This window comes from Cyanistes caeruleus, chromosome 5 (assembly GCF_971803275.1).
Source record: "Cyanistes caeruleus chromosome 5, bCyaCae1.hap1.1, whole genome shotgun sequence".
Classification (NCBI taxonomy): domain Eukaryota; kingdom Metazoa; phylum Chordata; class Aves; order Passeriformes; family Paridae; genus Cyanistes; species Cyanistes caeruleus.
Window position 1 is genome coordinate 40,709,363 of NC_141705.1, and position 13,835 is coordinate 40,723,197.

Consider the following 13,835-nt stretch of genomic DNA (forward strand, 5'->3'; position numbering starts at 1 on the left):
TGCTCAGTCCATGGCAACAGCAGTAGGTTGGCATCCAGAGGACCCTGCTCAACAAGCCTTGGGGTTCAGCCACCCTTTCCACGTTAGGGACATCAGACTGTGACAGGAGACTGCCAGAAGTGTAATTGCAGTAACAAAAGGGCAAAGGAAAAAAGTTAGGTTTCTCTCAGTGCTAATTCCATTTTTGTTTCATTTCCCCCCCAGCAACTGCACTATGACTGCAGTGTCCTTATATGAGTCAGTCCCTTAAAGAGGGCAGGAGATGGGATGGTTTGGAAATGTGATTTTTAATTTCACATTGCTTTCAGAGCAATTGTGTTTCAAGGTCAAAAAAGTTCCATTTGTACACAAGGACATAACTAGTTCAACAAACTACATTCCCCTATATTTTTCAAATAATAAAAAAATGAACAGTTTTAGATTTGACCATTTTGAGGTTTACAGGGCTTGTGCAGATTTTAAAAAGAAAAAAAAAAGTGATGTAATACTGTAGAAAATGAAAAATAAAAACATTTATCTGACACACAGAAAACTTCTCAGGCTCATTTTGCCTAGGGAAAAAGAGATTAGGTAGCAAAAGAGTGCTAAAATGGTAACATTACAAACATATTTGAAACAATTTTGTTATATGCAGGGTTGGAATTCACTCCAAGAGCAGGCAAAACTTTTTTGTGAGCAAAAATACTCCTGCCCTTGACACTATGGCACTTTTATCAGAACACACCAACCCACCCTGGGAAGATCTCAAGCAAGCCTAAGTATCACCTCATATTTCCACATCTACGACCATTTCTCTTTCCATGGGAGAGGGAGCTTTATTCCTTGGTGAGAAACTCATTCCTCTGGGAAGTCTGCTCTCTCTCAAACACCATTTTGTCAGATCACAGTGGAATCTCTTTCGTAGCTCCAAATGGAATAAAATCCAGTTTATGAGATTATATTTTAGTACTTGATTGTCACTCCTAAGCTCTTCAGACATGTGTTGACCTTTAGGATTTCAAGACAACGTGCTACTTGTACTGCTTAAACTGTTTTAGCTTTGGGATTGTGCCAGACAGACAACTGACTGCAACTATTATAAGAGTAATTTTCCAGCATGTGGATTACTAGCATGTGTCCACTTAAGCTAATTTTATATGGGATCAGAAGCCTTACAGGTCACAGTCTCATGGTTTGCCACTTGGCTTTGTGTCCTTTATATTCAAAATCCTGTTTTGTATGTTCAGTCCTGGCTGATCTCTTCAAAGATGTAAGTACAGAAAACCAAAGGCTATGGTGCACAGATGATCAGCAGAAAGCTTTGCTATATAACTTTTTCAAATAGAGAGAAAAGTAGGTAATAAGACTGGCAGAATTTCGGTACAACACCTAGTTACTTTGGAATATACTTCATGTTTACTGTTCTAGCCTTGAAACCGATTTTTACATCTGAGAAAACCTCCTGCATCAGATCTGTGATCCTCCTAGCCACTTACATAAGCAGGAAAACAGTTGAGTTGCTTGTTCACTATTAACACTTGTATTACTTCTATTCACATCTTCTAAACAAATCACAGAATCTGGCTTTAGTTTGAAGATTTTTCAAATCTAGGTATTATTTTTTTCCTTTGCAGCTCTCAGTTCTAAAAGCTTTTTGGCCACCCTCTCAGCCACACCATGTAAGTATCCATTAACGCAGGTCTCCACCCTTTCCCAGGGCTTGGCTACTTTATGTCTGCTAGCCTCCGCATCTCCCTCCTCCTAACCTGCCACCATCCCGAAGATTTGGATTCTGAGAGACTGGCTAAGTGCCCTTTAAAAAGAAATTCAACCAGCTGATATGATCAACAGCTTAACTACAACTTTTTTAAAGTAGTGAAATCAGAGAAGAGTTTCACGGAGTCTTACAAGGCCTGTAGGGAAAAACAGGTTGGCGAACTGCACAAATCACCAAGACAGTCCAACAGCTCACAAGTATCAAAAAGGTCAGGAACTAGAGCAGTCTCACTACGTTTCTGTTCCTAGCTGAGGTGTCCTATCTCTTCACCAGCCCCTTTGAGCCAAAGTAAGCATATTAACCCAGCAGCATTTTGGTTTTTTAGCCAACACACTTCATCTGCCTGTAAGGGACTTAATGAGCAAGGCAGAGAATAAGCAGCTTGCAGATGCAGCTGGTATGACAGGAGGAAAAAACAGACAGGTAATTGGGTTTTCTCCTCACTATCCTGTCCTCCAAGCCAAAGTTTCTGGTTTTTTTTTATCTTCCAATCCTTGGTAGCTTGAACAACAAGCATTTTAGTCTATAAGTAAGAAATGCTTAGACCCTACAAATCAGACTAACTCAGACCTGCTCAAAGAAGCGCAAATACAGATGATCATCTAATTTTATTTCTCTTTTTATTTCTAAATAAGGATTTTCCAGTAAGCTTCAGAATACTAAATGGAAAGTCAGGTCATGGAAGATCTGAGAAAAATCAAAGACCACTTTATTTGAAACTAAATCAGATCAAATGCACTAACCATTTCATAATCTAGGAGACATGAGGGGTCACTCACTCCAGCTCAGTTGAGCAATTTTAAAAACTGTATTTATTATCTAACAGCAACATGTTTTTCAGGTAGCTCAAATGCTTGTGGAAAGAACTAAGTACCAGCAACACAAGTATGTGGAACCTCTGCATCACCTATTCCAACAGTCAGTCTTCATTTTCCACTATTTTTTGTCCACATTTTTCACACTGTAAGAGCTCTTGTTTACATGTAAATGGGGTAAAACTTCCAAGGATGACAACAGTGTTGAACAAAGCTCCAAATTTTGTGCAGCCTTCCTGTTAGACACTTCTTGTCAATTACTTTGTTAATGGGTTATCTAATAATCCATGCCCTGTGAGACCTCAGCTACAACAAAACCAGCAATTTCAGAAGCTTTAAAAAAGGAAGATACCAAATACCACTTCTGTTGATTTCAGAAAGTTTATTGCACCAAATGCCGCAAAGAAATTGACCAAAATGATAGCGTACATAAACAACTATAAGAAAAAACCATGTAGTTTGACATTGGTATTCAGTCATTCCTAAAAAAGCCTATGTTCTCCAAACATGCAATAGCAACACACATTTTTCTACTATGAAAAAACTTGCCATGAATGTCAAATTACCTCATTTGACCTCAACACCCCCCTCCCCCTCCCCCAAAAAAATTAAAAAAAAAAAAAAAAGAAAAAATAAAGGAAAATGTCTAGACTATATTCAGTAGTTCAGACCTGATTTTTATTTGGGTCCTTTTAACTGAAATAGAAGTTATACTTGAAGGGTAAGTGATCATTTTATGTAAACCTTATATACAGGAGTTTGATGCATCTGAAAAGAGGTTTTGAATTTACAAGTAAAGATGCTTATAATACAAAGTGGGGAAAAATCCATCTATAATTCTGGAGGATGACATCAGAAATGTGAATTACAGGATCAGTGTCTGTTAGTTTTTTGGGGGCAAAAGCAAGTTCTATAAATTAGTTCAGAGCGTACCAACTTAAATGAAAATGCTTAAATCTTGGTATTGTTTGGGATTAAAGAAGTTATTTCAATTAGATTTTATAATTTAGCAATTCATTCCTCCCCTACGTTTAGTCTTGCCTGAAAATAGCATACATTCTTTAAATTTCAGTGTGTAAACTGCATTTATGTGGGATTTTGGACAGACTGTGCACTCCCACCTAACCAAGAAAGTATGTATTTAAGTTTACAAAAAACCTACATAATACTGATAAAAACAACTTTGGAATATTTGAAAATTAAGCTACATTATCAATTTTCAACACAGCTGTACATTCATATCACTTTTCATCCTATTAAAATAAAACAAGAAACATGCCCTAAAAATGTCTAAAAAATACATCTGTAAATACTTACTGCCCTGTCATGCCACACCAATTTACATAAACATCAAGATGCTACTGAAAACAAGTTAAAGACTTAGAGTCAAAAGAAAAAAAAAAGCCCTAGAAAGTGGAATCCTGTCAACTGAGGTAGTACATTTGGTGGAGGAGGAAATATGTAATTAGCTTTCATTAGTCTAAAGCCTTTTAAAGGTAATAAAGGGCTTTCATTTTGAATTTTCTTTCCCCCAAAACTAAAACTGTGAGAATAAAATAGTTCAATGTGTAATTTCTGAAGAGCAGCAAAATGTTAGAGAAAGCAGCAAGAACTATAAAGTTTTAGCCTGGGCTGAAGAAAATACAAGTGGTGCTTTTGACCATCAGCTCACATGCCACCATGAAGTTAACTTATGTCTTGCCCAGAGGCAGATTTTTTTTATTTTTTTTTTCAAACAGTTGATGTGGTAAAATCAGGTCTATTATCGATTACGGTATTAATCTTGAAATCACTGAATGTCTGCAGATCTCTGTCCTCTTTAGTAAACTCTGTGATAACAAAAGCACATCTTTATGTTAGCATATATTTCTTTGAATAACTTTCAGAGTCTGTTCAGATAAAAACCCCACTTTAAAAGAACTGGACTGACTTTTAATGATCTCAGCTACTATTTAAGAGTGACATGAAATAGAGAAAGTACATGAGGATTTCTATATACACTCAGAGAAGCAGTTTCATAGTCTTACACATGCACACACACATTCTCCATCAAGAGGGTAGTTTAGGAATACATGACTTGCTCTATGGTTCTTACTTTGTTTTAACCTTGTGAAATAGAAAGTGGTCTCTGCTAAAAGCCATATGCAGAGGTAACTTTACTTTCCAGCAAATAGGATTCACAGACCAGAGATATGAAAAGTTTGCTTTGCTATAAAGCAGGAGGAAAAAACCTGAACCATAGAAAGATTTTATCCTTTTTAGGCAGAATAGTAAGGAGACATATGAAAATGCAATAAAAGAAACATTTGGAATGTCAGGTCAGAAAACCAGCATAGAAGGAACAGCTTTAGAAGTGTTGTATCAGAATATTAAGTGGAAACAACCTCTTTTCACAGTAGGCCAGTCTACCTATTTCCCTCAAAAAGCAACACAAGGTTAATCAAGACCCCCATCACATTTAAACAATTCACAATAAGCACATTTCATTATTTCAAATCATTGAAAGTTTACTGTAGAAAAGTCCAAACATCAAGGTAGTAGGAAATAAAAACACTTTCAATAAAAGTGTGTCCCTTCAGTGTTAAAAATCTGTAACCACCAACAAGGAGAACTCACAACTGGTGACCAGGAGTTTCTTATTAGAATTCACTATTTTCAAGCAATTGTGTTGCCAAGAATTTGCTTGCAAGATGACAATTTCAGACATCATATTCAAGGTGGCTCAGAACAGTCCAACATTGAATTTTCCTTTTAAGAATGTTTTGATCCTTTGTTCTCTCCTCAGTCTGGTCCATAGTTTCATACCCAGCTTAACAGTGCTTTATGCAAAAAAAAGTATTTTTTACATTCATTTTAATCAACCACATGAAAACAGTGAAGTACAAAATTTTATTTTGCTTTCTAGAAACACCAAAGGCCAGTATCAGCTTGTGGAGAAGTAGTTTCTGGTGTCAGAGTAGTTAACCTAGTAAGGAAAGGCACCTGGATGATAGTTCAAGATTTCTGTAGAATCAAAAAAGGGTAATTGCAAACATTCAGAATAATATCAAATATTGGGGTTTGCCCCCTACATTTCCTTTTCCTTCAAACAACATTCTTCTTTTATTCCTACTCAGAGTGACAACTTGTAGCTGGAAAAAAGCAATACTTTTGACTAAAAGTTTGGTAGGGGTTATTTGTTGTCTCGTATTTCCCCAATACGATTGTCTTCAGTTTGTGCCAATTGTTTGGTGTATGTGCACATGGACACGTGCTCACAGCACTGGCATCACTCATAAGTTTTTCAAATTCATACTCCTTGGAAGATAGCAATACTTGATGACACCAAACAAGTTTAGTTCCCAGGACCACAGTCATACAGCAAATCAACAGTTACTGAAGTTGCATCAGCAACAAATGTAAACTTGTAGCAGAAGTTCCATAAGGCTTTCCCACAAAATCCCTCCCTTGGAAGTCCATTCCATTCCACTTGTAGCCACGGGCCCATCTGAATGCCTCCTCATTAAAACAGAAGCAGCCACAGCTCTCAACCTCTTGTCCTTAAAAGAAGTCGACACATCAACCTCACGCACACCTCCATTCCCATGACATTTGGCTGCTGAATTCAGGTTCCTTGTTCTGAGCCCATCACTTCTACTATACAAAATCATGTATGCTCTGCAAGAAAATCATGTCCCACCTAATACACTTTTGTATAGGAATGCTATATACAGAGTTTACAGCTCCTCCTCCTCCCCAGCAAAGAAACATACACCACACCACACTCACAAGCATAGTTTTGTAAAATCCATTCTAACCCACTTGTTCTTTTAACTGGTACTTCATGGTTTTGAGCAGCGTTTTGGATGGCAGCACCTGATCTGCCACATAGTGTTAACTTTTGTCCTTTGAATAAAAATAAAATGCAAGGATGCAGTCTCTTGATTTATGTCAGAAGTGAGTTTGTAAGAAAAACCTGAATGCCTTTTTTGTTATGTAAACTGAAGTCCTCCGATAAAACATCCGGCTGAAATCAGAATCAGAAGGTGGTAGAATGTACAGTCATCACCTGCTTTCATCAGTGCTCCTCTTTACCAGTGTTTGGCACCTCTGTTCTTCATTCAACATTCCCATTTTCATAACTGTACTTTAAGGGAATGACTATCCTGAGAATTTAGTTTATAAGAGTATTTGAGCAACATATGGGGAATGAGTACTTGCTATAGCAGCCAACAAAGGCAAGTCATTGGATTCAATCCTAGAAATTAAAAAAAAAGAGACAGACTTTAAAATAATATTCAATCACTTTTTGCAAGAGAAATACAAGATGATACTTCTCATCCATTTTAAAGAAACTGGAAGTGTCTTGCTATTACTAAGTTCATTGTTTAATTATTATTTGCTGTCAATAATCATATAATACCAGTAAAGGTAGGTAAATAATGCTTAAAACCTGTAAGTATGCTAGCAGTTAAATCAAAAGATAGCAGTATTACATTTTGTGCTATATAATCTTTTGTAGTTTAAATAAAAGATCTTTTATTTATTTGCTAAACCATAAGCCTTAGCTTATAGTCTTACCAGTGAGTAGGCACCAATAAGCCCAGTTTAATAAAGTACTAAGTATCAGCTTATGGAAGATAATGCATTTCAAGTTTTGAATACAACTCGGTTCACTACATAGTATCACTTTCTTACCAAAAATGACCAAAAGCTGAAATTGTTATGCAATAACTGTTCAAGGAATGTCTCTCAAGTGCAATGGTCAGTTTCCAACTACTTCTAAATGTGAAGCTGCTCAGAAGCCAGGATGTATGTCATATTTATACATATTTAACATGAACACACAGAAAAGTGCTTATTTTAGGGTTTCACTATTTACAGCTACATTTCTGAATACGAAATCTTGAACAGTCTGGAAAAAGATAAATTAGATTTAATTTACAGTGCTAAAAAACATCTTGAGAAAGTGTATTTCCTTCTTCCTCCTTTTGTGCTGTCAGCAGGCAGATCCCTAAAGGTTATATGCCAATCAATACTATTATTAGAAGACAGCTGCTGAACAGAACACCTGTTTATTTTTGAGACCGTCTCATCCCACAAGACACAAATGCACCCTTTTCATTCCAAAAATTCTGAAGTATTTGTTGGGATGAAGTTTCCATTAAGGACATCACAACAGAAGAGGGTATATATGAATGCATGGAAAACTTTCTAATGATCAAAATCCAAACTTTCTTAATTCTGAAGATTTAAAAATTACAAGTATTTTGCTGTATAAATGTCTCCTCCTGATTTTGAGACAGCTCAGTAGAACCCTAATAAGTTTTTGCAACTTATTAGGCACATGAAAGAGGAGTGTTAAATAAGAAGCAAATCCTCATGGAGAGCAAGACGTCAGATGAAAAGGAAAAATAACTGCCCCAGCTTTTGCCATTGCTTAAGACTGATACCTGCAATACTCACCCCAATACAATTCCTAGTTCTTTTACATGCACTCTTGTATGTCCTCGCAGATATTCTGAAAGCATTTTGCTTTTGAGATACATCTCTTGCAGTCTGTCCTCAAGATGCATTATGCACTGAAAATACAGACCAAAAACCTCAGAACAACTTTTGCAATCGCATGCAAACATTACAGAAATGTAAGCACAGCACATCACTTCACCTGCTATCTTAGAAGATAAACTAAGTCTCCACTCCAAAATCTAGAAGAGGCAGTTGGATTTATTACAACTGTGCTATGAACATTAAAAAGTTACACTACCCCACAAAGAGGAAACCCCTCATAGAACTGGGGGGCATTCCAGCTCTCTTGGGCAGCAAGTTTGTTGCACAAACTGCACCCCTATTTCCACTCAAGTCACTGCATTTCTGCTGACTTCAAGTTTTAATGACATTCAAAATGACTCAAGATACCTTAATAAGAGTTAAGGCAGAATTCTTGGATCAAGATGTCTTTGTTATAAGTCAGTCCTATTTTTCTGAAAGATTTGGTATAGACAACAGTTTCTAAAATTATCATTCTAGCTCTAAGGCTCTAGTGCCATTCAAGAAACTAAGACTCAAGACGTGGAAGACACTAGTACCTATTCATCACAGAATTCTAACTCCTTTGCTGACTGCTTTCCTGTAGCAACTAAGTTACAAATCCATTTTAGGCATTTGTTTTCATAATTCCTAAGTACTTCTAGTTTAAAATTGCTTAAACACTTGATGCCAATTGCCAAAAGGTAATAGTTCAAGTTGAAAGCTCAATCATTCCACTTTTCTTCCAGTAGTGGAATGCTAGAAATGCATATTATTTTTAAGTACAGCCATGTGATTCATGGCAATTTCTCATATACCAACTAAAAGAGAGCAGATGAACCTTGGCTTCAAGGAGAGAGAGGCTAGCTATTCTGGCAAGACAAGGTCAGCAGGCAGCATGTCTTCACATTCTGAGTAGGTAGGAAGTCTTATCAGGTATTTTGTTCTAGGACAAAGGTACATTCAATTTGATTTATTCTTTCTTTTCACAGGCATGACCACTTCAAAAAATTTAAATTAGTTCAGCTCTCTGAAATCAGGAAGCACATGCAGAACCTCATATTATCAAACACATAATCATCCAGCAGGCACAGACAGCAACTTGAAACAGTAGCAGCAAATATCTTCAGGCCATCATTCCATGTACTGGAGTTAAATGCAAGCCCTAAGTATTACAAGTCAGACCTGGTGAGACCAGGTTTAATTAAAAAACTAATGAGAAACAAAAGACTCAAGCTTGTAGGTAGCCTAATATGTATTTTTCTGATCATCTGGAGCAAGATGAAGATGTTTAATTATTCTTTCAATGAGCTAATATTGAATCTTAATAATGGAAAATAAAGAAGCATTTTTAAAAATGTGCTACATGGTAGTAGAGGAAAATCACTGCCACCAGTAGAGGAAAGGCAGAAAGTTTTTGACAATAGTTTGATCAATTTGCTTCAAGCAAATTTTCACTCAACTAATTATAATCATAACATTTATGATTCTGTCCAGAAGGGACGCAAGCACTCCAGTCTTTTCTGTAACAGGTAACCTTCATGCAAAAATCCTATGAGCACTTTCTCAGCAGTTCAGGAGGGCATGCAGCTGATTCACAAAGTAGCAGTTCAATCTGTTTAAATTCCAGTATTTGTGTTAAAGACTAATGAATTTTATTTTTTTTTTTGAAGTTATAAGGGAGGAAGTAAGAAAGAATCCCACATTTTAAAAGAAGGGTTGTTTACATCATATGATCTACTCCTTCTGAATACCAGCAAAGAATCAAAAGACATTTCTCTCCACAACTTGCTACATTAACCCATCTTGTTCAGTGTTTGCAAGTCTTTTTCATATATCAGCTTCCTCTGCAGTTTCTCATTGACCAAATTGAAAGAAAGTAAAGTAACTTCTAAAAATAGAAGAGTAGCTTAAACTAAGTTTAAAGGTGCAGGTAAAACTTTTGACATTTTGCTGAAATGCAGCAGTTGCAATCAGCACTTTCCTCTCACCAGGACATAGTGCAAAGCTCTCTGCAGCACAACTACCAGTCTGAAGTGGTACAACAAAGATATCACCACTTGCCTTTCATCTGGACTCAAATTGGGTCCTTTTTTGTTGGTACCAGAAAACCCCAAAAATACTTATTCATCTGAACAGTAACTGCATGTAAAGAGACATGCACTCCTAAAGGAGACTTCAAACATACAGCATTGTGGTCACCTGGGATTTATGAGTACATCAATAAATATGTTTCTATCCACATTTAAATAAATAGAAATACTACTGTGAAAAAGTCACATCTCCTAGAGTTTAGGAACACTTTGCTTTCCATGCACTGATGTTGTTTCAGCAGAGTTGCAAAATTCCCTGACAGAGGGATCAAAATGTCTCTAACACAAATCATGAAAAATTTACAAACTACTAGCACTATCATTTCACAGTTCCTTTTTGTAAGAAAAAGGAAATAAAAACCCCTGAAAAATCATTCTGCCTCCAGACACCTCCCAAACCATATAGAAACAGCATATACAAATCTGAAGGTAACAATGGAAACAACACTTCAGTTGCAAAATCAACTACTCAGTTTAAAAATGCCAGGATTTAAGGTGTGTTTGTGCCAGTGTTAGGATACGATTTCAACCAAAGTTGCATATTTTTCAGTGCCCAGAAGAATCCAGAGAAAACATTCAAAAATGTACCCACATATTTTGCCTAGCACTTGACTCGAAGAACTTAGTGCAATCAATACCACCAATTTAAACCAAAGCAGTGCCAACCAATACTATTTAGAGCTGTTGGTGTTTAGCTCTATCTTCCTCTTCCATCTGCTGGTGCAGTCATTACACAGGATTCCTAGAGAATTTCTCAAGGCATCTGCTGAAGGGCAAATCAATTCTGTTTATTAGAAAAGGGGTGACTACTGAAAAAACACTCCATCTCCCCTCACCAACAATCATGTGCTAAAAATTGAATTACAGTTATTGCAGTCAGACTAGTGGGTAAATTTGTTGTAATCAGCAAAACCAGCATTACTGATTTGCTCTGATGAAGTCCACTACAAATGAGGACAGGAAAGGATGCTGTGGGATAGGGAGTATGCAATGTGACAAAGGAACATTCTCTGCTGCAACCCACCCATTTCCAGGTGTCTCACCCCATCAATCCTATGGAGCCATCAGCAAAGCTACCCAAGACAGCACATGGTAACATATATATAAAACAGAAAGGGCAAGTAAATAAACAGAGGCACAGTTAGTTGGAAGGGAGAGAGAAGAGGCATCCACTGCATGGGGTTGAATAGGAACTCCAAGAATAGCTAGTTAATTTCCAGAACCAGGATTTGGTAGATAGACACTTCAACAACTTTCAGAGTAGAGAAGTGTGGAACTTATACAAAAAATATAAAAAACAAATGTGAGAGTCTTAAACACATGAGGACCATGCTAAAACCACCTAAACAACTTAAGTTCTGACACATGTATTTTGGAGTTGTTAACTTTTATCTGATCTATTTTATGTAAATTACAGTCAAACCAGTATCCAGTACTGGACTGTAGCATGGATTCTTTTCAGTAAGTTGTAACAGTTCTGCATTTTATCAGGCATTAGTTCATTGATATTGCAACACAATGTACAGAACTCTGTTTGCTATTTGAGCTAAAACAATTTCCATTAGCTTCAGCCTTCAATAAAGTAATACTTACGAAGTCAGCTGGGACGTTGAGTTTGTAAAGCTGTAAAATAGACTGCAACAGACTAGATACTTGACTTGAAACCAGAACATCCTTGCCTAACTTCACACTGTCCATCATCTTTCTCTGGCTTGTAGCAACTTGTACATTCCATTTATCTGTGTCTGCAATAATGCAGACAGCTTCTGCTATGGGCTCATCTAGCACTGGATGCTGCAACAGAAACAAGATACAATTATGTGATACTTTCATATACATTTCCACAGTTCAGTCTGAGGTTCTTTTATTCACACTGATGTGGCAAATAAAGTGATTCAATGCATGTTTTTGTCCATTAGAGAACCAAATAACAAGGAATACCAAATTCAGTAATAAAATTTACATTCAGCAGCACTGGATCTGCCAATTTGATCAAGACATTTAATTTTTATTAGTGTCTGAAAGTCACTCCTCCATTTTATTTTTCTTCATGTATTCCCCCTACCCTGAAGAGATTAATTTCTTTCAAAATGAAAAGTGTAATAATTACACTGATCCAGTGATAGTGAAAGTACATTCAATGTTTCAGAGGTATGTGAGGGAATTTACTATGTACAATCAGGCAGGGTGTAACAGAATAGCTAGGATCGGAAGGGACCTCTGGGGATCCTCTAATCCAACCCCTTGCCAAGGCAGTGTCCCCTAGAACAGGTGACAGAGGAACTAGTCCGGGCAGATTTTGAATGTCTCTAGAGAGGGAGACTCTACAACCTCCCTGGGCGCTGGTTCCAATGCTCTGTCACCCTCAGCAAAAACAAGTTCTTTCTCAGATGCTGAGGTGGAACTTCTTGTGTTTTAGTGCATGGCCATTGCTCCTTGTCCTGTTGCTGAGACCACTCTCTTTACACCTGCCTTTAGAACATTTATATGCATGAATGAGATCCCATCTCAGTCTAGTCTCCTCTGAGAAGAGAGATGTTCCGAATCCCTAATGATCCTTTGGGGCTCTCCACTGGACTCTCTCCAGTAGCTCCTCATCCTTCTTGACCTTCTTGACCTGTAGAGCTCAGGACTGGACACAGCACTCCAGATGTGGCCTCACCAGGGCTGAGGGGTGGGTTCACCTCCCTTGACCTGCTCTTGCTATGCACCCCAGGAGAGTATTGGCCTTCCTGGCAGCAAGAGCTTTGCAGGCTCATGGTCCACTTCTCATCCATCAAAGAAGAGCCAGCATCACATTAAACCAATCTGCTGTTGCTTAAAGAATATACAAACACACACATCACTTTCTGGATAGCACATGCAGTCATGCCAGCAGGATGATTCTTAATTGCTACAGAGAGAAGCTGCTGACAATTACTAGATAAGCATTTTAAATTGCATACTGAGGTCACACAGTTATTCCAGTGAAAGGTTAGTTATAAATTTTATAATTTAGGAGTAGAGTAAGTAGAGAAAGAACAGAGACAAGTTCTCAGCTATATACAAGTACCTTCTGTAGTCAGTCATTTCTGCTACAGACTAGTATCACACAGGCCTCAACAAGACTTTACCTCACCTGCAACACATGCCACTAAGTGGCAAAATTAGATGTTTCAACTTGCATATAATTTTTCTGAAATACAGGTAATTTTGTCTGCTATTGTGATGGAAAAGAGAAGCAGCTCAAGGGTTTTTTTCCTTGTTTGTAACTTGAAGTTGCAAACAATCTTCCTTGTGTTAATCTTTGAAGAGAAACCTTAAAAGTAATAAAGGAAAGCACATGATTTTTGCATAAACAGGTTTGCATATAGTGAATTAAGAGGTTACACCTTTCAAAAAGGAAGACATGACAGGTGTGGCTGTTCAGAACAGGTAAGTAAAGAAAGTAACCTACTGAAATAAACTGCTTCTGCAGTTATTTTCAGTAACTCCTACTCTGACTCGGTACTTTAACTCACATGCATTGCATGAAGTAGATCCGCTAGTAGACACTGCTTGAGTTTTTCATCATTATTTATTCCATGCAGCACTAGATCAGGTATATACGTATGACAGTAACCACCCAGAAGTGATCTTCCAAAGTTTTTCACACATTGACTGCTGATGGTATTTGACCTGAAA

General features: G+C 37.3%; 1 protein-coding gene across 6 annotated transcripts in view; it reads right to left on the reverse strand.

Annotated features, from left to right (window-relative positions):
- Positions 1-2,938: 2,938 nt before the first annotated feature.
- The window catches only part of FNIP2 (folliculin interacting protein 2), a 50,747-nt gene continuing 39,850 nt past the window's right edge, over positions 2,939-13,835 (reverse strand). For all 6 annotated transcript variants that reach the window (XM_086891066.1, XM_086891063.1, XM_086891064.1 and 3 more), the window contains 4 exons: positions 13,673-13,829; positions 11,766-11,966; positions 8,017-8,132; positions 2,939-6,808 (listed from right to left, as the gene is read on the reverse strand). In XM_086891066.1, coding sequence (XP_086747192.1) covers positions 6,730-6,808; positions 8,017-8,132; positions 11,766-11,966; positions 13,673-13,829 — 553 coding nt within the window. In that variant the 3' untranslated portion in view covers positions 2,939-6,729. The remainder of the gene's footprint in view (positions 6,809-8,016; positions 8,133-11,765; positions 11,967-13,672; positions 13,830-13,835) is intronic.